This window comes from Phalacrocorax aristotelis, chromosome 2 (genome assembly GCF_949628215.1).
Source record: "Phalacrocorax aristotelis chromosome 2, bGulAri2.1, whole genome shotgun sequence".
NCBI classification, from domain to species: Eukaryota; Metazoa; Chordata; class Aves; order Suliformes; family Phalacrocoracidae; genus Phalacrocorax; species Phalacrocorax aristotelis.
Genome location: NC_134277.1, coordinates 57,989,832 through 58,016,600, shown reverse-complemented (window position 1 = coordinate 58,016,600; position 26,769 = coordinate 57,989,832). Strand labels below are relative to the sequence as shown.

Genomic DNA, 26,769 nt, shown 5'->3' with positions numbered 1-26,769 from the left:
TTTTCCATGCAGCAACACAAACTTTGGGGCACTGATGACTGGATAGTGATGGAGACTATTTTTGTGACAGTCTGGAAACAAGCATGTATTTATTTTCAGAACATAGAAGCAGGTGGGAAGATCAATTCTGACAGACACAGCTCGAACACGATTGTGCTTTACCATGTTTGATTTTGCCTCAGTAAAAGTAACTGAGCTTTCAGAAGGTCAGGGGAGAGGCATGATTTGGGTTTGCAAGTCACATTTTGTCATGGTCAGCAAGGAGATTCTTTGATGGTAATGATCAGCAAAACTATTATGAAGATGGTATTTCAGTTCCCTGCAGACATAGTAAGGTACTGGTCCAGACCCCTGCTTGTAGAAGCATGACAGAAAAAGATGGAGAATTAGAGCAAGAACCAGAGTCTGGAGCAGTCTGGTTTCTAAATTAATTCCTTTTAGTCTGGACATCAATCTATCAGTTCCAAGTTAAAGAATTTAGAAGCTGTTCTCCCCAAGGGATGAGAAGCTTTCATGAAAAGCTTTGCAAGAACTTTTATAGAAATAATACACAAGGATATTCTGTGCAGTTTATAAATGTGTCCCAAGAAGACTGAGTCCACCTAGTCTCCTGATGCTGCATAGTTTACTTCACTGAAGTAGACACAGTCTACAAACCAGCAGATGGGTAAAAGACCAATAAGTAGCAGAGCTACTAGTTTTGAGAAACTGATACTGATATTCTAACACAGTTAGCAAACTCTTTCCAACAAAGGACAACAAGTACTTAATGTCCTTCATGTTTCTAAGCACCATCCCACTGATTTCAACAGATGACTTGCATCTAGCTGTGGGAGAGATCATTAAGCCCCAGCAATCCTATGGTCAACTCACTGAATTAACATTTTTCCTATTTAGTGTACTAGCCATGTGTTTTCAGAATGAGGAAATGATATGTGAGTCATCTGACTCTCTGAGAAGATGAAGACATCTTGAGTTAGGCCAAACTTGCCCAGAACATATCTAAAAGCATAACTAATGAGGGGTAACAGTTTTAAACTGAAAGACAGTAGATTTAGATTAGATACTAGGAAAAAATGCTTTACTGTGAGGGTGGTGAGACACTGGAAAAGGTTGCCCAGAGAAGCTGTGGATGCCCCCTCCCTGGACATGTTCAAGGCCAGGCTGGATGAGGCTTTGAGCGATCTGATCTAGTTGAAGGTGTTCCTGCCTATGGCAGGGGGGTTGGAACTAGATGATCTTTAAGGTAATTTCCAACCCAAACCATTCAGTGGGTCTAGGATTCTACTGTTTAAAGATCTGAGATTTAAAAAAAACCAAACTTAAGTGGAGCAGATAAGCCAAAACATTTCTGTCACATAAGGCTCCCAGGCAAAATATTAAAGACAGTAGAAAAGAGGAGAAAAGACTTTTTCCAGCTGGAAATGCTACAAGGGAAAATTAAAGAGATTTTCATTTGTGTAAGGAAGGGGCAGCAGAGGTATCAGGAAGGAAATAGGTCTATTAATAAATAAAAAGGAGCAGAGAAATTAATTATTCAAAAATGGCTGAAAGACAGGCTACTTTTTAAATTGTCTTCATCAAGAAGGAAAACACAAAAAAAGTCTGAAGAGCTAATGTGAACTGCTTGGCACAGCGAGGGGGAGTTTTTATCACTGCAAGCAATTAAACACTGGAGCAAAGTACGATCGCTTGGTAACCTCAGATCTAGACTACACGCCTGTCTGTAAGATACTGCTGAGCCAAACTCATACAAAGCTCCACACGATGGAGCAAATTGGCCTGTGTTATACAGGATAATGGAGTAGTTGAATTCAAAGTCTTCTGAGGCCTTTAAATCTGTTAGTCTAGTGCACTGAAGTACCTCATAGGCACAGGTGTACTGGAGGTGGTAGAAAGTCACCTCACCTTCACACAAGCTCTGAGAGGTAAGAAAAAGTCGAGTGATGAGTAACTCCGGCTTATAAAGAAAACATCTGGGCAAGTTAGCTTGAGTTGGGGAGGGCAGAAGAAGAGGCATGTTTACAGCAATACTAAATAAACAAAATTTAGTGGCTAGAACTCCTGTTATAAAGTCAGTCACTAGGATTTAAAAAAATGGTTGGAAGATAATATGTATTATATATCTGCGTTCTGATCAAGCATTTCATGGTAACTACTATTGTCAAAATGACCCTTAGCAGACCTAATACTATTTTCAGTTTTGATTTATACTCTAACTTCCATGAACTGACAACGGATGTTACCTGAATGTTTGGCCTGAAAGCCACACCAAAATAACTAACAATATTTCTAAGAGAGGCATGATGAGGATAAATGCCTGAATGTTTGGGAAATATTTAGATCTTCTGCTCTTTTCTTCCACAAGAACACTTGTAAATAAAGAGTGTGCAAATACATAAGATATGTGAAATATTGAAGCTTGAAAAAGTTATTTGATGCAACATATAGCTAGGAGGCATATCATGCAAACCTCATGATAACAGTTTCTAAATATACCAGCCAACAGAACGCTTTCAAGGGCTATCAGAGAATGCATTATACTGTTGCTAAACCATGAAGGTCCAGTGAAGTGGCTGGTACATCTTGGGAGGCTTAGCACATTTCTTCCTTCTGTACTTCACGTGAGAGCTCTGACACTTTCAGCCACCTTATCAGAAGTGTGACGTTCACTGGTAACAGCAGAAAAGTCATGTTGGAAAGTAAATGCAAAGTGCCTGCATAGCTTTCCTTAAAGACTGTATTTAATCTAGCTCCATTAGGCTTACAATATTTCTCTTGGTATTTTAAATAATGAAAGCAGTAATACTATAGCCATCATATAAATGACAAAGAAGCTTCATCATGGGAAATTATCTTCTTTGAGATCAGTGTTGCTAACGAACCTATTAATCTGAACTAACCTTTCACAGGACCAACTTCCAGTCTCCAAAGAAGCAAATATGAGGAAAACAAACCTCACACTGATGTAATGCAAACTCTCAGCTACTCAAGTTACTCAAGAAACTAGTGATCTCCTTTTGCCCTGAAGCATCAATTTATACTGTTTTATTTGTTTGACTTCTTAATTCAATCCAGAAATCTTTTCTCAGACAAAACTTCCAGTGAAATCAGTTGGATTTTGTCCAAGAAAATACTCAGTAAAACTGCAGAAATAAAGCACTTTGTCACCAAGTTTTAGAAATAAACTGTTTCTGCACATTTCATTTTAACAGAGTCTCACTGGAGTGTCTAGGCAGTAGAGCAAGTAATACAAGTCAGCTGAAATGGACTGCTGTTGTACAGCATTTCTAGGGATTTGGGCTACTTTGAGACTTTTCTCTCCCATTCTAATAATTTTTCATTTTTAAAAATTGATATGGTAGAAGGCATAGCTCTTCTCGCATTCTTTAGATGATAAATTGTTTAGGGCATGACGGCTCTATGTTGGTGCAGCGCCTAATGTAATGGTCCCCAGTCAGACTAATGATCTCATGCTCTTTTTTTTTTTTTTTAATTACAATAAATCAACCATAATTTGGAAACTTAACTTTTAAGTAATGACATAGAAGGTGACAGTATACCATAATACAGGTATTGAAAAGGACAAGTCTATATGAGCTGAAAGGACTCGTGACAATAGAGAGGTTATTGCTGTAATAGAAGTGCAAACAGAAAGGAATCCCAGTTCCTTCTGATGCCTCCGGGGGCCTGGCTTGATCTGCATTTTGTTAGCTAGCATAACAGGTATAGGAATAGCAATAACTTTACTTTGAGAGAGACAACAACTTTTTGTTGTTGCTGTTGACTAAAGAGGAAGGTGATAAATAAATCTTTGTGATGTGTTACTGTGTTAATTTCAGAAAGACTGAAATTGAGCTATTTGGGTACCAAAGATTTTTGATAAAATAATTGTGACCTCAAAGCCTTTCAAATACCTGGCTGTAATGATGCGGTTAATATGGATGTGATATAAATGTAAATGAATTGCTTGTGAAACACTAGAATAAGATATCCCAAATGTATTATGTGGTATGGTCTTTGTATACTTTGAATCAAGCTGTAAATTAGTTTAGTTTATAAAAGGGCCCACTGAGACAACATTATTTAGCAGTCTCACAAATTATTACTCTTGACATCTCTTGGTCTACTAGGCCAAAGAATCTAAGAGAAGGGAAAAAATGTTACTAGTTCTGGACAACATTTTCTGTGTAAAATTATTTAAGAACGTTAAAAAATATTAACTCTTTCTTCATTTCTGTTATGCTAAATCGATAATTTTATCAATTTAATGTGACTGGGTGGGTTCCCAGTGTCCAACCCAGCAAAAAGTAAATGATATGTTAAAAGAGCCCCAATGTGTTAAAAGAGCCCTGTCTAACCTGCCAAATAGCATACGTAACCTCTCAAGAATGACACTAGCCATCTAATTTGGAAAAGCACTGACTTGCATGCTTAATATTAAAGAAATATGGAAGTCCTAGTTGACTTCAACACAACTTGGAGGGAAGCTTGAAATAAATCATACAGTCAAACCTATCATGTAATGTGATGTTTGTCCGAGTATAGAACTTCATACAGAAAGGCTTACGCTTGTAAGAATTTTGAGCTAGAGTAACTCTTTTGTTCTCTGTACTACTTCCTCAAAGAATTTCCAAGTCAAGTTCAGCATCTTTCTCTTTATCTTCCAGCAACTAAAAACATGGAAACCAAGAAGCAAGCATGAAACTCGAAAAAGAGAACCTTGCTCACAATTACTCTCTTTTGACAAACTGATTTTTTCTCTGCAGAAGTGATTTACAGTTTTTTTTTTACCAAAGCCAGATCAAATGGGCTGTAGCTGCTTCATGGAACCATATTAAGCCTTTAAAACCTGCAGTGACATGCCAAGTAATGAGGCTGAATATTCTTCAAAAAATTTAGAAGAGCGAATGCAGTCTTCTGGCTCAAGAAGTCTGAGAATCGCTGTTGAGCAATACAGACAAGCTTGTACACCATGGTGCATGGATCTGCCTCAGGTCCAGACCAAGACTGTGGAACATGGTCTCCAAGAAACAGAGGACTACCACAAATCACATTTTGCTCTGTAAGTAAAGTTCATGCCTTTGGTCTTGCTTTCCCTGACCTACATATAAAGAACCACATTTAATCGTGAACAGGAAAACCTAACATGGCCCCAAAATTCTATTTGAACAAGACATTTCAGCACAAAACTCTTGTTGAAGGAAGAGAGTTTTACAATTATAATAGATACTAATTCTCTGTCTCAGCGTCATTTCTAGAGCAACAGGCAAAAAAAACGTGCATAAATATATACCTCAGTACATATATATTCATACTCATGTACATGAAAGGTTTTAGTAACTTCAGTTTCCCCCCCTGTGGGTTTAAAACCTTCACATCAGCAGTAACTTACCTGACAATGAAAAACTTATCAGTCTCCGACTTCCTTGTCCCTGGATTGAATCTTCATTGGTGATGCTTTTAAAAATCTGCTAGAAGAAAAATAATGGTGAGAGAGAATAGACTCCAATAACTCTTGAACAGACAAATTGCTTAGTAGCTGTCTTTTTTAAAATTAGAGGACCATTAATCACGAACAACATTTTTATCCAGGTAATAATTTAACCACTAGTGGCCTAAGTCATCCCTTCCTAGAGGTTTTTCCTTAAGAAAACAGAATGATACAAAAATACTACTCTAATTTTAATGTAGCAGTTCCTCACCCAAAAAGGAGGAGATAAAAGTAGTGCATAAGAATGGAGGCGTGGTCTCACCTCCGGAAACAACGCCTGTCTTTATAACGACTTATTATTAGTGTAGAAAATCTTGTTCCAGAAAGTTTATTGCATACATGTATGAAAGACTTTTGAGAGTCTACTAATACCCTGTGCAAAAATACAACTGTGGATTATAATAACAATAAGCATTGAGAGTGATCTGGGCGGTGGGGTGGGGGAAATCAATAAATGACCCTTTGTACTCCACAGTTTAGGTTTTAATGTCAGTCTTTGGTTAGCAAGTTTATTGGTGGGCTGCTGTTATGCAAATTAGAACCCAGGCTACCTTCTGGCCGTAATCAGAACTGGGAAGCAAGAACGCCTTTGAGCCAGTGTCTGGGGCATCAGCAGGAACCCACCATCAGCAATTTTCACAGCTGTTTCCCTGAACAAAGCAGAGGAGATCCCATCAGGATTCAAGCTCCAAGTTCAGCAGGGAGGTGGTGCTACTATTACTACCTCCCACTGACTTTGGAGACAAACCAAGTGCTGCTCTGCTCCGGGGAAGCCGCAGCTCCTCACCACTCTTGCCATTCAGCTTTCAGGCGAAAAAGAAAAAGAGCATTTATGCAGTGAAGTTCCAATTTCTGCCAGGAAACAGTAATTGAAGTCCCACTCAACTGTGACTCATCACTCAGTATATTAAATATTGTGTATTCAAGCTTAACTTAGAAAACAAGCTGCTCTTTGCCCCGAGAGAGTTAAAAACCTGGGCAAGAGGGCACTGCTGCCCAGCTAGCAGGGATTAAACGACAAGCACAGCTAGCAGGTCAGGACACAGATGAGGCCTAGATCATAAATATACAGGTTGAATTTAGACACCATTATGAAAAAAATACGGGCTCTGCTGGACTTGGCTTTTTGTCATAATCATTTTGTTTCTTACAGACTATTTAAATGGAAAAAAGGGTACTGAGTACAGCTGGACTACGGGCAAATTCCAGTAGAAATATCCCTGTTGGATCTTGGCTAAGCAGTTACAATTGCACTTTTGGACTTCTCATCTAACCAGGTTTCAATCTATTCATTAAAGCCACCACTTGTTTCTGGATAGAGTCACGTTGAAATCAAAACATCTTATGTAACTATGAGAATTTTATGACAAGAACTCAGTAACCTTTACCAGCCAAAGTTGTAATCCCACCAAGAAACAACAGTGTTTCCTTGTCAAGATGTATTTTTGTACTTCACTACCTGGCATTTATTACACATTATCCTACTACTTATGGTCTCATTCGTGATTTTGTCCAGGACAGTAACTGGGCAAACTGACCTAGATATGCGCACATCAGTAAGACATGTGCTTTTTTTTCCAGTACTTAAACATTTCTCTGGGGTTTTCAGATCTGCGATGAATCAGTATGAATAGTTTAACAGTTTGTGCTTTGAACAGACTGGGGTGGATCTGACGGTGTCCTGTAAATACTGCCTGTTCAAAACTTAAAATATGTTGCTATTAAATGACTCTTTCTGTGCCACATTTACATTAGTGAAATTGTATTGAGACAGTTATACTGGAGTATTACACTGGCAAAGCATCCCCAGGAGGGCGAAACCTGCACTGGCAAAGCTTGGCATTATACAAAGAGACACATATAACATATCCAGCCCCGTAAGTGAAACAACAACAAAAACATTTATTTGCTCCTAAAGGATCCACCTATTGTGTAAAGCAGGTATACCCCACACCGTACTGTCAAGTGTTCACCCCTCAGTCATACAATCACAGGGCCACTGGTAGTGCTCCCCCAATTTCTACGTGCCCCATATTTTCCATGGAAATCAAGGCAGAGGAAGGCTGGAGTGGTGTGAAAAAGCAGGGTACATCCCAGGTCTCATCCCAGTGATAAGCTGAGAGGAGATCGGGGTGCACATCTGCACCCAGGAGCTGGGAGGTGCTCCTGCTTTTTTACTCCATTTGTGTGTTATATCAGGGTCACATTTTTAAATGACCTGAGTGCTAATAAATGTTCCCCCAGCTTTCATTGGAAAACAGCTCAGGTGATTTAATGCTTTGGAAATCTTGACATAATTTTCCTAATCCCAGATTTCCTGATCTCAACTCAGTCAGAGGTTTGAGAAGGATGCATCCACAGCTTCCCCTACAGCGCTTCCCCCAGTGAAGACCAAAAGGCTACTGGAGCCAGCTAGGACTGTCTGTGTTTAGTACAGGGCAGCCCTGGCCTCTCCTTTCATCTAGCTCCTGTTTTCACAAAACCAAGAGATTTACTTGCAACACCCTTAAGGACTTTTTCAGAGACCAAAAAGTCAGACAGTGTCGTAAAAGCAAATCAAACCTGACGAGTACCTCCTGCTGAGAAGAGTTTTGCACACCAAATTACTCCCGCAGACACCAGCGGGGTGCACCAGGCAGGTGGCTGCTTGCAGAAGCAGGCACTTGCTGCATCGGCAATGTCTGAAGTTGTGACACAAAAGTATGGCCTAAAAACCAGCCCTGCTGTGTAAATGAATTATATACTCCCTACTTTATCTCAGCATAACTCTCTGAGATGCAATGCTACATCAAAATGCTAGGCATTTTGATAATGCCTAGCACTTAACCTTAGTAATCTGAAATGCATCACAACACTTCTTTGAAGCTTTTCCAATTTTCTTCCTGTCCAGGCTGCCAAGAAAGGGAATGCATGGCAGAAAGGCTGAGCAAGAGAGGCACTTACCGTTGGGCTGAGACCTGGGATGCACCATCAAAGACTGTGCAACTGAGCCAAACGCCTCCTGTATAGCTCTCATCCCAAACCTGCGCTCCTTTGTCCTCCACTGGTCTGGTGGCACTGGTCTGCTGCTCCCCCCACACGTATGCTGCACCTTCTCACCCCTGATACAGGTCCTCAGGCAAGGCAGGACATGTGCCAGAGGGGGTCACGAGCAGGTAGATGTCCTCTTTCAAAGGAAGGAGTGACTATGCATGGATATACCCAGGCAAGAATATTAGGAAGGCTGGGAAAGCGATTTTACTTTAATATTGGTGTTTCAATGAGTCAGAAGGTATGGCAGGAGAGGAAAGGAAGCTACACAAGGAACACGCTGTGATTTAGCTTGCTGTGCCAAGCAAGCGGAGCACATAAGGCTTCTCCCCTCAGTGCCCTGACTAGTCAAGGTCACTACATTTGCTCTGCTCTCCATCTGAAGGGAAGTTTTTGGGACCAAACTGAACATCACAGGGACTTAAAAACAATGAGAAAAGTTTATTGACATTAAGTCTGGTTTTCTGAAAAGAAAAAAGCTTTTTGCTGCAGTTTGGATTCACCATTTTCTAACGCAATACCAGACTGTACTCAGTAGTGAGGACAAGGCTAAGAATGCTTTGTGCAGGGCAGATGGCATGGCCACCAACGCTCGCCAGCCACCGCGCCGACCAGCGTTCATTGTGTCTCGAGGCCTGGGATGGAGAAGTGCATGGGTCATGCTCTTCCTGCTTGCCATTTATCATGAAAGAAATCAAGACTGGTTTTAGTGGCTACAATATAATTACATTGAGAGTTTCATCACTGTAAGTAAACCTTGAATTTAGTAATCGGGACGTAAAAAAAATGCCCTATCTTCCCAACTGCCACTTAAAACATATTTGGTTGGCAGAAAGACAACATTCATCTCGTTACTTGACATCCTATGGACTGAAGTCCTTGGTATGAAAAGGAACAAATGTGATTTTCCCTCAATAACTTTGGTGCTCTTTTATGTCCTTGAAGTGAGAGATCAGTCTGAATTAGTTTAATATTTTTATTTTATAATGTCATGTTTGCACATTGTGCAGCCCAGCCTAATTATTTTACAAGTCCTGCTGATACAAAACAGGATGAATATGCTTTTATTATATGGTTCTGTCATATCCTGACATGAAGAGATGAGACATGGGCTGCAACTTCAAGCCTAAATGAATCTCTCAGAAAACCAAAGGCTTCCTGAACCACATTCAAACTCCTTTTCACTTTCCTTGCTTGTAATCAGAGCCGGTGTAATTGTCACTGATGGAAGTGCATGCACTAAAGCAGTAAGAGAAGTATTGGTACTTCCTTTAAAATATTCTCCAGTAAACACACACTGTAAAATATTATTGTCTGGTACAGAGTTTCCCAACCTCTGAAGCATGGCAAAAGACAACCACCAGAGCCCATGATGGCTATCCGCAAAACATGGGGAGGTACTTGAGGCCATATTCAAGCCTCTCGGGACTTGCAGAGCTCAGGAAAAGGTCCACATTTGGTAGTGCTTTTCATTTTTTCAATAGACAGAAAAAAGAAGACAGAAGAAGATGACTGAAAGCTAAAACTAATACAGTCTTGTCCTAGTACCACTTTTCCTTGTGAGTAGTTCCTGCAAATGCTGGAGGGAAGTTATGTGACCCTGAATGAGAAAGGAGGCAGGCTTCACACTAGCAAATGGAGCCCTTGAGACTCCCTCCCTCTTTAGCCACGGTATGTGTTATGAAAAAAAAAATAAATCCTTAGAAATCCGAGAGTACTACAGATCATCAGCTCTTGCTGAGGCAAAACGCCAAGTGCATCACTAAAAATTTTTCTAAGCAGAAGCAAAGAAACAGAGACTCTCACAGCTAATTAAAAACCTCTCGTAAAATACCTTATCCTTCACCAGTCTACCTAGATACGTGGAAGAGTAATAAAGACAACACTCTTGCTCCTGAAAGTAAAGTCGCCTACAGAGCATACCTCAGATGCTCCTATTCATCCTCCTTATACCTCTAGCTTATGATGACGCAAATACTTTTGGACACATGTATAGTGTAAACTCAGGTCTGGAAGAAGCTGCAACCATGTTTGTCTAGTGCTGCACTACAAAATCTGCATTTGGGCACCAGTGACCAGTAATAGAGGAGAGTGCTGATAAAGCATTGTATTGGGTTTGCACGGCAAGGTTTGGTAGCAGGAGGGCTACAGGGGTGGCTTCTGTGAGAAGCTGCTAGAAGATCCCCCATGTCTGATAGGGCCAGTTGCAGCCAGCTCCAAGATGGACCTGCCGCTGGCCAAGGCTGAGCCCATCAATGACGGTGATAGCACCTCTAGGGTAACAGATTTAAGAAGGGGAAAAATACTGCTGGGCAACAGCAGCCAGAAGAGAGGAACATGTGAGAGAAACAGCCCTGCAGACACCAAGGTCAGTGGAGAAGGAAGGGGAGGAGGTGCTCCAGGCACCAGAGCAGAGATTGCCCAGCAGCCTGTGGTGAAGACCATGGTTGGGCAGGCTGGCTGTCCCCTGCAGCCTATGGAGGTTAATGGTGGAGCAGATATCCACCTGCAGCCCATGGAGGATCCCATGCCGGAGCAGCTGGATGTGCCCAAAGGAGGCTGTGACCCTGTGGGAAGCCTGCACTGGGGCGGGCTCCTGGCAGGACCTGTGGCCCCATAGAGAGAGGAGCCCACGCTGGAGCAGGTTTGCTGGCAGGACTGCACCCTGTGGGAAGGGCCCACGCTGGAGTGGTTTGTGAAGAACTGCAGCCTGTGGGAAAGACTCACACTGGAGAAGTCTGTGGAGGACTGTCTCCCGTGGGAGGGACCCTGCGCTGGAGCAGAGGAAGAGTGTGAGGAGTCCTCCCCCTGAGAAGGAAGAAGTGGCAGAAACAACATGTGATGAACTGACCACAACCCCCTTCCCTCTCCCCCTGCACTGCTGGTGGGGAGGAGGTAGAGAAGTCAGGAGTTAAGTTGAGCCCAGGAAGAAGGGAGGGGTGGGGAGAAGGGGTTTTTAAGATTTGGTTTTATTTCTCATTACCCTGCTCTGATTTGATTAGTAATAAATAAAACTGATTTCCCCAAGTCAAGTCTGGTTTGCCCGTGACAGTAATTGGTGAGTGATATCTCCCTGCCCTTATCTTGGCCCACAAGCCCTTTGTTTTATTTCCTCTCTCCTGTCCAGCTGAAGAGGGGCATGACAGAGCAGCTTGGTGGGCACCTGGCATCGGCGAGGGTCAACCCACCACAAGTGTGCTTTGCATCACACTAAGTCACTTTCAGCATGTTTGTATATTGTGCAGCCCAACTTCATTATTTTAAAAGTCTTGCTGATATAACACAGGATTACTATGATTTTATTACATGCTTCTACCACAGCTAGACATGCCCAGATGACAAATACAAGCACATACTCCTTTTCCCACACACAGTACAGAAAAACATGGCTATGCCTTAGACTTATCATTCTGTAACACACTTTCCTCTGCAGAAAGGCATTTTTTGGCCCCTACAACCATACAAAGAGATCCAACAAGGCTAAGAAAATCTTCCTTTCCTGTAAGTAGAAGCACATCCAGTTCAAGAAACCTTACTCTTCACTGACAGCCAAAGCACTTCTGTAACAGTAGCTTCTGTCGCAAAAGAATGATAATATTTAATGATCATAACATAAATTATCCAGCATAGGCCAGTATTTCTTACATTTAAAATAGAGGAAACTGCAGTGACATTAGAAACAATGCTACATTAGCTGTTTGTATTTGCTGACTTTTTATACGATGAACATTATTGGCATGACCTAATACTCAATCCAATCAAGTTCCAGTTTTAAAAGGTGCTAATTAAAACCTAGAATACTTTACACGGGCAGCACAGATTGTAACTACAGTAAAATTCAATGCAAATTAAATAGTCAGGTACTGTCAACTGGCAAAGCTCTAGCCTGGACCATGATATCCATCCACAAGAGCTTCTCTTTAAAAAAGCAGGTCTAAGAACTTATCAAAGAATTCAGAGGGGCTCATGCTTCCAAGCAGTACTAAACCTGTATGGAAGATGGAAGTCTACAATGAAAGAAAAATAAAAATAACAAAAGTAAATCAACAAAGTATTTTCTGTTTGTATACACCAGCTCTGAGGATGAAAAGCAGATGAGAGCATTGCAAAAAGGGAAGGCTGTAATCTATGCTTGATTCAAATCACAAGTGTAAAAGAGCTTCAACCCAGTCCCAAACGGTGCATCAGCAAACAGAAAAAATATTGCTAGATGTGTCAGAGCTAAAGACGTGGGGTTGCACAGCTCGGGGAAAAGGCAGGCTATCCAGGAACTGCCTGCACTGTGCTTGCTTCAAGCGCCAGTTGTCTGTTCTCTGCTTTTCAAGAGCATTAAACTTGCCTGCAGATTTAAGGCAAAATACAGTTAATAGCCTTAATTCAACAGTCTAGTGCAAAAGAAGAAGCAGATGCTTTGTCCCATGTCCCCTTTCATCTGTTTGTATCCCTTAGTTCATCTGAGATGTAAGATGGGTCCAAAACCCAGCCCGACGCAGGGGCAGAGTACCAGTTTTCACTCTGCACAGCTTTGCTAATGTCAGTTTACATCAGTTTGGAGCTATTGTTTTAACAGACCTGTGTGTACATAGCACAGGTGTCAAGAAGAGTTCCTCAAAAAATTATGCTCCCCTAACCTAGTTCTGTTGGCTTTCACTCTTGCCTTCCTGATTTCACCAAACTCTTAACATTAGGACAAGTTTTTAAACAAGTGGAGAATGGTTTACATTTGCCATAGCTCAGCAGTGAAGGGTCTTTACACATTAAAAGAATGTAAGACATCGTCCCAAGTTCATGCTTCATATTCTACTATCCTCTCTAGAGAGGGAATAGTCCTCAGGAAATCTGCAAATGGGTGAATACTCCCATTTCCTCCCAAGTGTTGAATTTAAAAAGAAACTATCTGGGGAAAAAAATTGACTAAATAAACAGAGATGGAGTGAGTACTTCCTTTTTCCTCATCACTTGACTTCTTACACATCTTGGGAACACAGGGCGCACTGAGACATAAGGGGTGAACTGTGAAAGGAACAAACAGAGACCTGAGCTCCATGACTGTCACTGACAGAATTATGGCTATAATCCCAGGCACCACTTTGAAAATCTAGCCCTAATTAATGGCAGTGCTTCAGCTACAACCCTCACTGTTAACAGAATTATCCAGCTCTTGAATGCAATACATTCCACTTATCCTGTTAGCTAGTTAAGCCACAGTGCTGGCACCATAGTATTGTTCTATCAGGTACTCCCAAACAGCAGCCAGTTTCTCCGGCAGCAGCCTAACTCCCTACTGGGCTCTCCTCAGCCAGATCACATCCCTGAAGGACTGTGACCACACACACAGTCTTCCCTGTGTGTCACGGTCAGTGCCATTCTAGCCTTGCAATACATCACCTTCTCAATGCCATTCCCTAATTAAGGGGAGAATTTGCCTTTTGCGGGCATATGGCAATTGCCCTGTCTGCAGAAAGCTCCTGTTGCCTCATCTTGCAGAAGAGTTTATCGGTTACTTCATTTATTCCCAGGAGACAGAAGTTTTTAATTCCAAAAACTTGTCTCCCAGAAACCCTTAAAAAAGGTAGCAAAAAAGCGAGTAAACGTTTTCTTCCCATTGAAAATATTACAAATCCTTTCAGCAGATTCTAGATAACGAACCTTGGAAGCCAAACTAAATTACTGGAAAAAATTGCTGTTTAGTATCATCAGTAAAGTCCTCAAAAGGCAACTATCAGCAGGCTTATGACAAGAGGACATTCAATAATAGCACATACCAAGTGTATGAGGTCTCAGTCTTGGCATGAAGATATTTCATATCTACCCTACATGGGTAGAATGCTATTTCAGCATAACCAGCAGCTAGAATAGGGATGTTAAGTGCAATCATTTCAATTAAAACAAAATCTAGGATTGAGGCAACAATTCAGTATCTCTCACAGAGTCCAGTATCTTTTTCTTCCAAAATTTTATTAGATTCAGCCTTTTCATTGTTTCAACAGTTCTGCCTAATAAACTTCAGCTATCCTTTGGCAGCGGAGGAAAAGCTTTGATTAGAGATTCTGACCTTCCTTCACTCTTCGAAACTTTCTTTAAATAAACTAGATTTTCAGATACTTAAACACAATCACACATTCATGTGGATAGGCTTTGGCTTGTGCTTTCTGGATCGATGGCTGGACTACATCTAAGCAGCAGCCATTTTTTCTTTGTATGTAGCAAACTTCTGGGCAGACTGCTTTGTGCAGCACCTTTCACCAACTGCTCACACATTGGCTCTGAGGCTGCATGCTATTTGGTGCCAGTGAGCCTTTGAGCACTAAAAAGTCTTTCAGCAAGTTTTAAGTGGTCCAAAGGATGAAAGTAGTTTGCAACTCCAATGGGCAAAACAAACTCTGGTCGAGTTTGCAGGGAAGAAGGCTCCTTCCAGTTGCTAAACAGCTTTGTGCTTCCCAGAGCTACCATCATCCAGAAAAAAAGCCTCTAAGAAAATCTGGGTTTATGATCAGATTTACATCAGGCAGCTGCCTAATGCAGGACAGGATCAGCCCTGTAAACCTGACAGATCCATACACAGAGTATTAATGTGCTTAAACACTCTGACAGCAAGAACTGCTTGTAAATATTATCCTCTCAGGAACAGCTAAGCAAGACCCTGCAACCCAGAGAAATAACTGGGAGGTTTGCCATTGACAGGTGAGATAGGCCCATCAGGCACTGTTTGGATCCTGTAATTCTGCACAAAATTTTCTCCTGTAGACTCCAAATTCAAACTTTTCAAGAAAACATTTCGTTTGTATGGAGAACAACAAAAAAATGCTGCTAACACCTTTTCCCTATTTGTACTATGAAATGACGGGTGATCAAAATGTAGGGCACATATAGCAGAAATACTCTAAACTCTTACATATCCACAATGCCTTTGGAAGGGAGGAAATTGCGTTAGACAGCAGTTCATGCCTCCAAGCAGCTTTCATTAGAGCTTCAGAAACTCTTCACTTTTCTAATGTAGTTTGGTTGGGACAAGTACGTAGATGAGTAATGCTCACACATGAGAGAGACAACCATATCCTTCAGCTAAGCTGTATTTGAAGAATGACTCAATGCCTTAGTCTTGCTGTCAACAAGTCTGGATGAGGGAGTCGAGTCAATGACCCTTTACGCCATAAAAGAAGCAGCAAGGCAGCAAACAATGCCCTTTCTTCTAAATGAATGCCACAAGTATCAATTCACTACGAATATCATTCTTTCCCGAAGTGAATTACAGACCCTTTACTTTCAGCCTTGGATCCTACTTTAAGCAGAAATGAGGTGACTACAGAGATTTATAGTCTGATTTTAAAAATGGAGAAATATCCCTGGTACTTCAACTGCCCCTCAATCTTGCTGAATTACTAATGAGACATTCACACTGCACAGAACATTTTTCTAGTTATGATGGCACAGAAAGGGAAAATACCCAAAACCTTCTCCTTTTGCAGTATCTACAGTCACTTAGTTAATGCAGCCCCATTCATACTCAGTGTATTTCCTGTGTATCTTTTGGGAGATCCATCAGACCCAGAAGAAACTGCTTATCCTAATTCAGTAAACTCATGGGGGGGCGGGGAGGGGGGAGGAATATGGTTTGCTTGGTTGTGTGGTTGCATTTCTTTGCTTTTTCTTTTTCAGAATTGCCTTCATCTTCCTATTTGGCTACTCCTGGCTACAGCATTCACAGTTTTGTTTTTCTTAGTTTGCTGCTCTCTAGAGCAGTGGGCTTGAAAAAGTCAACAGCCTCCTCCAGTGAAGTGGGCTCGGGGAATACTGATTGTAATCAAACCGCCATAGAATAACCAATGTTGGAAGAGATCTCCTGAAGTCATCTGACCCTTCAGTCAAAGCAGGACCAACACAGAGCAGGCTACTCAGGGTCCTGTTGAGCTTTGAGTATCTCCAGGGATGGAGATCCCACAAGCTCTCTGGGCAACCTGTTCTAAAGTTTGACTACTGTCTTGAGAAAAAAAAAAAGATAATCCTGAGGTCTAATCAGAATGTTCCTTGTTGCAACTTGTGTCTACAGCCTGCTGTCATTTCACTGCACACAGTGAGAAGAGTCTGCCTCCTTCTTCCATTCAACTTCTCATTAGGTAAAGGCATCAGTAACATCCCACCGAAGACTCCTCTTAAGCCTGAATAAATCCAGCTCTATCTCTGCTACTTCTCATATGTAATGTCAATGACCAATCTGAAGGATGAAGAAAACAGGGGCTAGACTCATCCTGAAAATGGCTGTGGTGCGTGTTACAGCAAATTGAGGTATGGCAAAGACTTCGGGGGGGGAAGCAGCATTCATGAAATCTGATCTCCAATAACAGCTGAATTGACTACAGCAATTTGGTCATCACAGAAAGCCTCATGAAGGATTCAGCCTGCTGCATATTGGATGCAAAAGACTTCCAAACATAAAGTTATTAAATACAACAGGAGGGGAAAGGGATGTCAACTAAATGCAGGAGTGCTGTTACTGCAGAGAAATCATTAACTACAGTGTGTTTAATGATATAATTCTTGTAGATCTTAATAAATAAATCACATCTTATCAGCAACAGAGGTGTTTTCTGTCATATGTGTCAGTTTTGATGAAAATCAGTGCACAATTAATCTCAAAAACTTCAGTCAACCCTGGGAAAGCGTTCTATGGAACAGAGCAAGGCAACACAGAGGTTCACACCCCACACTACACACACCACCCATATCATCCTCATCCAGTGTACATACAGGAGAGAAGTGGCTCCCATTCCTGGGCAAACTTTGTCCCCTGCTCCCCATACTCCTCCCCTTGCCAAGCACATGTGCGTGAAAGCAGGTGTCTTCTGCACAAACCATCTCCCCCTCATCCCCACCAGGAACATTTCTGTCTTCTGCCAGGCAAACAGCACACCCCTTCCTTCCTGCCCTGCGCAGGCAGGCCCTGTGATCAGTTATCTGCATCTGTATGAGCAGCGATGAGCAAGGAGAGGAGAGCAGAGCTGGGCCGTTGCTGCGGCCTTTGCTGGAGCTGGAAGCCATGGTGAGCAGAGGCTGGTGCTCTGCCACGAGACTACTCTTCCAGAAGCAGATCTCACTCTGCTCTTCTCTTTCCTGCAGTAGCAGAAATAAAACTGTCTTGGTCAGTGTCTAAAACTTTGGGCTACATGGAAGCAGGTCTGATCCAAGCCACCTCCTTTGACCATTCCTCCCCCTTAACCAGTTGGAAAGAGAAGAATGAGACGATGTTTTTCCTCCCATCTTGGGCACACTGTGTTGCCAGTCTACAATGAGACACAAAGGATGACTGTTGAATCTGGAAGTCAATTTCGACCCCTCTGAAAGTGGTAAGAGTTTGGCCACTGGCACAGCATTGATATTTTATTTTCTTCTGCTGCTGAAGCATTATGTATCCCTGAACTGCAGGACACTGAAGCAGCCTGTGCTGACTCCCTGTCAATGTAGAAAGCAAGGACATCATTAGACAGACTTGGCAGTTTCCCCCTCTGTTCCTCACCCTCAAAGGCACAACTGAAAAATAAACATGCAAACCCTGAGCATCCTCTCAAGGTGCTGCTGCATGGCGTAGAGACACAGCTGCAAAAACAGTGGGCCTGTAAGCTGAGCCTCACGCGTAGCCATGGCTCGCCCTCACAGCAAAGCAGGTCTCACATGCTTGGGCACGCCTGGCAGCTTCATCCACCCCACTCTGAGGCTCACAGTGACTGCTACCGGCCAGCTGTGGCAGTCAAGTGGTCCTAAAGGCTCTTTGGGGCCAGAGGACAGCGTGCTTTTCAGGCAGCCTGGACCCCCTCATCAAGAAGCTCTTCAAAACTGTGAGAGCAAGCAGCCAACAAAAATGTGAAAGGGATGAACTGGAAAAGGAAAGAAAAAGTGTAAAAAGAAAAGGGGAAAAGAGGAAAGGCAAGGCTTTATGGAAGAGTGGAAAACAAAAAGGGTAGTTGAGGAAGCTATGACGAAAGAAAGCAATTAATTTCTAAAATGCCACATCTTCTACATCCTAAAAAATTCCCTCCCTCCCCTTCAGACACAACTCAAAACAACCAAACCAAGCAACAACAACAAAAAAAAACCTCAACAGTGATCAGTACAGCTTTGTTAGAACTCAGAACTGATGACAGCAACTTACAAACTGGACTGCTGGCAAGGCTAAGTTAGATCCTTTTGGGAACAACAAGAGAAATAAATAGGCTGCTATTAAAACCAGGGTTTCCTGACAACTAGTGGCACATCTGACTTTTCCCATATTAGGCTTAACTATTCCCATACAGCTGAATTGGCTTTAAGGTAACAAATATCAGTTGTCCTCAAATACTTCACCTGTGCAATCATAGTCCATAAATGTGTTGTTACCTCAAATAATATAGTCTATTATACTTTTTGTGAACTCAATTTTAATAATTGCCCATAGTTAGGTAGTATGAGCAATGTTGGTGGTCCTTTGCTAAGAATATCAACATATGGTCTAATTAATGTGGTTCATACTTACATTCACCATAAAATCCTACTGCATTGCCATAAGGGCAAAAAGGACCTCAGTGTAAACAAAAATCAGACTCTGAGTTAAAAAGGGAGCTGTGTAGGAACAATTTAGTTACTTTCCATCAGACTTTACAGATATAAGAATTTAAACCTGCTTTTAAACTGGAGATATTGAGTGGTGAGGGGCTGCATGCTTTCAGTATGGATAGAAACATACTTGTCTGAGAACTCAGCTAGCTAGCTGGGAAAAAATCCAGATATTTAATGGAAGTGGAAAACATTTCTCAGGAGAGTCAAGGATTAACAACAAACAAAGGGTCCAAAATTCTATTAAAAAAATATTCTTCTGCACATCTGCAGATCTATAACATACTGACCTACATTGGTTTCCCCACTTGAACATCTTTTGTTCTTAATCTTTCATACAAGTAATAATTATAGCAGAAATTATTTAGAAAAGTATGCAATATTATATAACTGTATTCCATCAGCAAAACTACGTTAAGGGAACATGATTATCCTGTCGAGCTCTTAGAAACCAGGAAATGTAAACCTAAAATATAACTGAAGCATTAAGTCTGCCTCTTGATGAATATAAATTGTAATGCTTCTTTCTTTTTTTAGCTGTCTCTGATCATAACCTTTTCTCAATATAATGTTATAGATATATTTTTGGATCACCTGGATTTTGTGAGAAGTCAAGTACAGACAATCCAAGCTCTACTCACGATTGAGATAAAACATAAACCTAAAAGCTGAATCATTGGCAGAAAAAATGGGAAATAGACAACTGAAAAGTAGTAGTAGAAAACATATGAAGCAAAAAAAACCCCAAACCAACCAGCTAGGTAGAAAGGATGACATGATCATGATAGGGCTTGCACGCACGTACAAACAGACATTCACACACAAGCACATACATGCACACTACACTTGAAAGGTAGATATCCGCAGGCACTGATGTGTGCTGCTTTTTAGCTTTCAGTCACCTCCTGCTCTTCTCTTTCACCTATTTAGGTTGTTTCCACTGAAACAACCTGTGAGTTGTGCCACAAACATTCAAAATGACCTACATATCCTCAAGTTACAAATGTGTGAAAGTTCAGCTCAAAGTCATGTCCGCAGTAATGTCTACTGATTTTATATAGGTCATCTGAGGGTACAGGCTATTTCAGGACAGATTTTAAGTACTGGTTACTTTTATAGAGGGTCATGCATTGTGAAGTTACACTAATGTTCTTCTGTCCCCAAATCTTCCTACCATCCCCCTTCTTCCCTAAACTAAGGAAAGCAGACAAGGAAACAAAAGGAAGGTATTTCAACAAAAGTTATTTTTCTCCTTTACACTGGCTGCTGGAAAAGATTTGGTTATTGAAAATCCAGTCAGCACTAAAGTCGATGGCATCTATCAGCTCCAGTAGAGACGAAACTTCATTGCAGGATTGCAGTGAAGGTTCAGGGAGGCTGCAATGAGGTTCAGTGCAGGCTCTAGAACTGGCGTTGTTGAGTTTTACGACCTCTTTCTTTCCCTCTGCGTTTCTGACTCTTTTTCTGGCTGCTGTTCTGAGGTAAAGAAATCCTCCCAATCCTTGAAACAGTCACTCTAGGGAATGCTAGTTGCTGAAATTTGCTGAAGGATGCTGAGTGAGAGACTGGGTGTGCAATTGCCCACCTCAGCTTAAGTTCATACCTTGGCTTCAGACACAAATGATACAGATGTGCGGACACAAGAAGAGGACTTGTACCTATTTCCCTCCCACTGTGTCAGCTTTCCAGCTGGCCACAGGGAACATGGCACCCTTTATTTTAGGAATATGTGGTTCCAATAAAACTTTTCATTTGTGGGTGGGTCAGAGACGTTACAATCTGTACATCTACCCAAGAATTTTTCAGTGTTTTCAACAATGCATCAAAGCTTTGTAAAATTATACTTTGTATTTGCACAGCAAATTCACCAGTGATATAGTAAGTTCATTTCTAATCTGTCTGTCCCAAACATTTCCTTCCCATCTGTAAACCTGCAGGCTACAGCTCTGACTGCAACACAGCACAGAGCAGCTTGGTCAGTGCATCAGGAGTCCCCAGACAGAGACCCAGATAAGTCTCCACCACCTTTTCCAAAAAAAAAAAACCTACAAATTTTACTCAACTCTTATCAGTTATTTGCATTATACTCCAAAGCAGCTGTCCAAAGCATCATGCTTTAAGGCAAAGTAATTAATTTAAAATAGCCAGGCAAAGAATGATAGAATCATAGAATGATAGAATGTCCTGAATTGGAAGGGACCTACACGGATCATCAAGTCCAACTCCTGACCCTGCACAGGACAACCCCAAAATTCACATCATGCGTCTGAGGGCGTTGTCCAAGTGCTTCCTGAATAGAGTCAGGCTTGGCGCTGTGATTGCCTCCCTGGGGAGCCTGTTCCAGTGCTCCACCACCCTCTGGGGGAAGAACCTTTTCCTAATAGCCAACATAGAATCGTAGAATGATAAGAAATGCAATTGTTTTGTTGTATACTATCTTGTAAAGGACAAACAAATTGCTTCTAGCTTATATTTGTGCAATAGTTCACCTAGGCTTTGAGAGAAAGTCCCACTGAATAGGCAGGAAAATCTCAATTGCTTCAGTGGATCTGGCTTTCACATTACCATGATCTACACCAACAGACTTAAAAACCACAGCCACACCTTTTTTTAAGCATCTCTTCCTGCAGATTAAGCTTTCTTTTCCCTTTTCACTTGGCAGCGTGTCTGAGACCCAGCAGCAAATACCATTGCACAAGACACCATCTTCAACAAATAACATGAGCCTCTGACATCCTAATGTTTTAGAAATCACCAATCTCTTACAAACATCACAGACATTTAAAAAATAAACCCATAAGCTGGTAATGCTGCTGTATTTACCAAGTTTTCCTGATGTCCTATTTTAATATCATGACAGAGCTATTGCAAGGGTTTTATAGAACACGTTCCTTCACTGCCCCAGCTCCATCTGCTTATTTTTCCTTGTTCATTGTAAACTCTTAAAAAGTAATTTGGGATTTTATTCATTGCTTTAAACAAGCAGTGAGTTGATGTTTTTCCCTGTACACCTTTTAAAATTTGTTCAACTTCTTTGGAAGGCTTATCCACACAAACAGTTGTCTCTCAGCTAATATTTGCATTCCTTCCTCAGCATAAGTCATTTCTACTTAATTCTCATCTAATGCCCATGCTAATTTTCGAGGATAGACAGGTCAGTCAGAAACCTGGCCGCTGTGTTCTTCGGCATGGCTAATACTTGCTCATAAGTCCTCTGCTTTGTTTCATCAGCTAATAGGAATTAAAAGCAGATTAAACACTATAACAACAACTTTCATTTTGGAACTTCTAACCCTTTCAGAAAACATTAATTCTTAGCATATACCTGAGAGGTAACACATTGCCACCCACATCTGAGATGAAACATAAAGATGACCAATAGCAGTGCTATATAACAAAGCTGGACAAGACATGGAAAAAAGCTAAACTAATTTGAAATTGCAGGTACTAAAGATGGATCATAATTACCCAAATTAGAATCTGAACTATTAGAAGTCATGCATGAACTCAGCTAGTCTTGAAAAAGTGTCAGTATGATTTTAATGACCAGCAGAACGCAGGCTTCTTATCTTGATGAAAATTCAATGACCTCCCAGAAACACTGGGCTCGAAATTACTTCTTGGGTCATGCACTCTAACAGCTGCAGCAGTTGGTACATCTCACCCCAACTTATTCAGATTTCTTAGCTAATTAATACCATTCCTGCCTCAAAAGTCTTCTACCTCAGCTGCAATTCTACACAAAACCACATGGTTGTCATTCACACTCAGAAGTTCCTCTCTCTTCCTACCTTGTTATATGAAGACATGAAGAATTTCCTCAGCTCATGAGTACCAGAGGCTATCAGAGGTCCTGAAAATGCTTGCTTATGCCTTCGAGAAGAATTTAATTTTGTATTAAAAATTGTGTGAGAGAAGATGCAGATCAGAGTCATCCATCACCTGATAAACATGCTTTTAAAGGACCCTAGAATAACTTGAGTAAAAGGAAACACGGTGAAGTTATAAGCAATGCTAACTGGTACATAGAGGGAGATCAAGAGGTTATCTCCATCTTCACTAATCCTGGAACCTGGGAGAAGACAAGAAAATTGTACAACAGTAAATGAAAAATTGAGGAAAGCAAGGATTTTTTTCTTGCAAGGCCTAACTAAAGGGAAAAAACTGTTACTGTGGGGACACAGCAAGTGTACAACTGATAAGCCCCAAATTATTTCCCTGCTGCAATGACTTGCAGTCATCAAGCACCCACTTGCAACAGGGACACAAGTTTTTCCAACAGCTAGCCCCCTACACCTATCCAGTGCACACGAAGAAAGATCAGCTGGTGAAAATGTTATCGGCCAGTAAAGTCATGATGTGGATAAGCAGTCCTGGAAACACAACAGAGCACAGAAAAACAAACCCTGGATGTTTCCTCTTTATGCCTCAAGAGGTAGTACTGCAGAAGTACCCTGTTGGACCTAAAGGATTTCATGCCCATGCACTGCAGGATTCTTGTAGCTTCCATGGTCCTGAGCGTTGGACTAGCTGGACACTGGAGAGGAGCCACCCTGGCAGCATTCCTATTCCTCTTTTTCCCCCCCTCATTGAAAAGTGTATTTTTTAAAAAAATCAAGGTTGTTCCATGTATAAATGGTGCTTTCACTAAATAATAGTCAAACACACACAAAAAATGGCTAGAACACAACGTTCTCTTTTTTAATCAATTAGCAGGCTTGTAGAGCACCCAGTGAGAGTTATGTGAGGTCAGTGTGTAGAAAACTGGCAATAACAAACCAAACTGATAAATGCAGGGGGAAAGGGCTGAAATAATCTATTTTGTAGAGCAACATCAAAGCAAATCTTTTTGCAACTTCTGAACTGATACGTCCTGGAAAGGTGTGTCATGTAGCCTAAGCTACCTCTAGTAATTTATCTGGAGTTCATCCACAATCAGATTCATGCCCTGTCACAGCAGGAACTCTTAGAACGGAGGAAGCAAGAGGTGCTTCATTCAGAAGTCTATCAACTTCACCTCTGAAGTTTACTCCACAGGTCTAAATCCTTCCTTCCTTTCTCCTTCAACAACACAAAAATATCTGCCCTCACACCCACTGTAAAATTTCAGGAATTGCACTGTTTTTCATTAATCTGACCAGATGCAGGAGGGAGTATGTACGAATGTAAAAGGCCAAAGCACAGACCATTATATTAGTGCAGTGTGCTGATCTTTCCATAATTTACTAAACTACAGAAGGGAGTAATATGATGTGCAGACTATTAGTACAGCTATTATGTGACCATAACAAGATACATTCAGAAAGCAAGTGGCTGGGAAATACCAGACATGTATTGAACCCATTAACAAATAAATGGCTTGTGTAATGATCTTGGTGTTGCTGAAATAAAATCACGCCGGTTCCCATCTGTCATGTTTTTTATTTCTTCACTTCAACTCTGTGCTGCACTACAAGTCCGCTAATTAAACCACTCTAAAGCTACATTTAGAAGTTCATATAGGATGAGATGCCTGGTAAGGTTAAATTTGACTCAAGTGTTTTCTTTGAAACAACATGTGCAAAGAAACTAGGGCAACAGGGAGAAGCCCAAAATTGGTGCAGCTGATCTGCAAAGTGAAGGGTAGGCTGTGGCCAGTGATACCTAGGGATGGCTCAGCAGCTCCAGAATTACTGCTGCTTAATTAGAGTCCATGAGAGGGCAAGAAGTTGACAACATTGTAATGGGACATGTGCAAATGGTGACCCTAATCCTACTTTTTATTCTGTCCCTACTTTGCTTTTCTGACTGCACAATGGCACATTCAGGCTAGCACAGTAGGAAGAAGTCTGATGGATGAACACTGAAAGAGTATTTTTGCTTAATAATTTAACAGATGGCAGCTTTTTTGTATGTCATCTCTTCCCTGTTTAAAACCATTGCAGCTACGCCTACAGCAGTGCATTATGTGTGAAGCTACCAGGTGCTTAAGCATGCCTGCACTGGTAAAAGAAGACTAAAGAAGACAACGTCAGGACCTCTGGAACTTCCACTTCAGATCACTCACGTTCCACTCTTCAGTGCACAGAACAGGACACCTGCCCCAGCTACCCTGCCTGTACAGGCACACAGCCTTTCTCTGGTTCAGGTGTTCGGTACTCTGCCAGGGATACATTACATTTGATATATAGGACTGATTCTTTCATGCTCTAGTATACTACCTGGATTTATCACAGGATGCAAAATGGCACTGGATTTCAATGCATCAGCAACACGTGCAGAGTCGCTGCTTGACACACCGCTCTGCGTTGGCTGCTTCAAACCGGCACGGCCAGCGTGCTGAATGTCCTCCTCAGGGACAAGTACCGCGTTCGAGAGGAGTGCTGTGCTGAGCTGTGCTGACTTGCTGCCCTGCATTGCACTCACACTCCACAGATGGCTCTTTTCCCTTCTTTTCTAGATGTGCGGTCCTTGAAGATGCATGTGAAATACGCATGTGATTTAGTGCAGAAAAAGCACTGAAGAGTATTTTGAGTGCATTTCTTGCATAAAGTCTTTCCCAAGCCGTTCTGATTTTTGGCACCAAGCCTAATTATAGGTGCTTGTATTTGAAATTCCATTACGATGATCAAATACACTACATGCCCATCTTTCATACAGATGGATCAGGAAATTATGAAGACTGCAATATTAAGGAACGTTTAAATACGCAAACAGCTGTGTGCTGGAAAGCAGAGACATTACTCCTGGGTTGGAACAATAAAAAAAAGATGATACCTGTATGTTGAGAGTTACGGACTGCTGCTTGGGAAATCAATGCTGATGCTCACAAAGAAAATTGTTTGTACCTTCCCTACTAATTTGTGCTTGTTAGATAATAAATTCTGAGCACTTACCTCTCATAAGTGGTGTAAATCTATGAATGAGTGGTGACTGGAGTTTGAACCACATCAAGCTGAAAAAGTTGATATCAAGAAAAAAGCAACCAGACGCACAGAACTGGATCATTTGTCACTTCAGCTATTGACATATCTGAAATCTGTCACGAGGAAAATGCTGCTTGAAGTGACTCTACTTGCTAGTTCTATTCTATTCCATTTTGAAATTCTGTCAATTTGGAGGAAAATTGTTAAATATTTCCAAGTTAAATCAGTGGGGTTTCAGCATGTGCTCTGCACCTTTCCTGGGTCAGGACTGTAGAAGCCAGTATTACTGGACTGCATTCAGAAGAGGCCTTTGGTGCAAAGAAGTTTTCTTAATATTTAAAGAAAATCTCTTGGCAACTATCCCAATTTTAAATGTGAGTAGAGAAAGAAAAAAAACGTAGGAAAGGGTTATTATTTATAACACAGTGACTACAGTTATGCTACAGTCAGAGACCAATTAGACCCTGGTTACACTTTCCGACTCCACTAATTCATACAAATGGAGTGCTTGCTACATGACAGGCTAATTGCACTGTAAAGACAATAGTCTTTATGTATCTGGATACTGAAAAGCACCCGTGTTACTGAGGTGGCAATAAGAAATAATTTGGACATGTCATTAACCTTCAAATTCTTTGAATTGGTGCTGATTAGGATCTAGAAAAGCATAACCAAAAATGTAATTACACTGAACTAAGGGCTCAACTGTGCAACTATTAGGAGGCTGCTCACATGAGTGAGTATGCTTGAATA

The 26,769-nt window shown here is 41.3% G+C and overlaps 1 protein-coding gene across 4 annotated transcripts in view; it reads right to left on the bottom strand.

Moving 5' to 3' along the window:
* HECW1 (HECT, C2 and WW domain containing E3 ubiquitin protein ligase 1) overlaps positions 1–26,769 on the bottom strand; it is a 271,517-nt gene that overhangs the window by 98,903 nt on the left and 145,845 nt on the right. For all 4 annotated transcript variants that reach the window (XM_075083715.1, XM_075083717.1, XM_075083719.1 and 1 more), the window contains one exon: positions 5,396–5,471. In XM_075083715.1, coding sequence (XP_074939816.1) covers positions 5,396–5,471 — 76 coding nt within the window. The remainder of the gene's footprint in view (positions 1–5,395; positions 5,472–26,769) is intronic.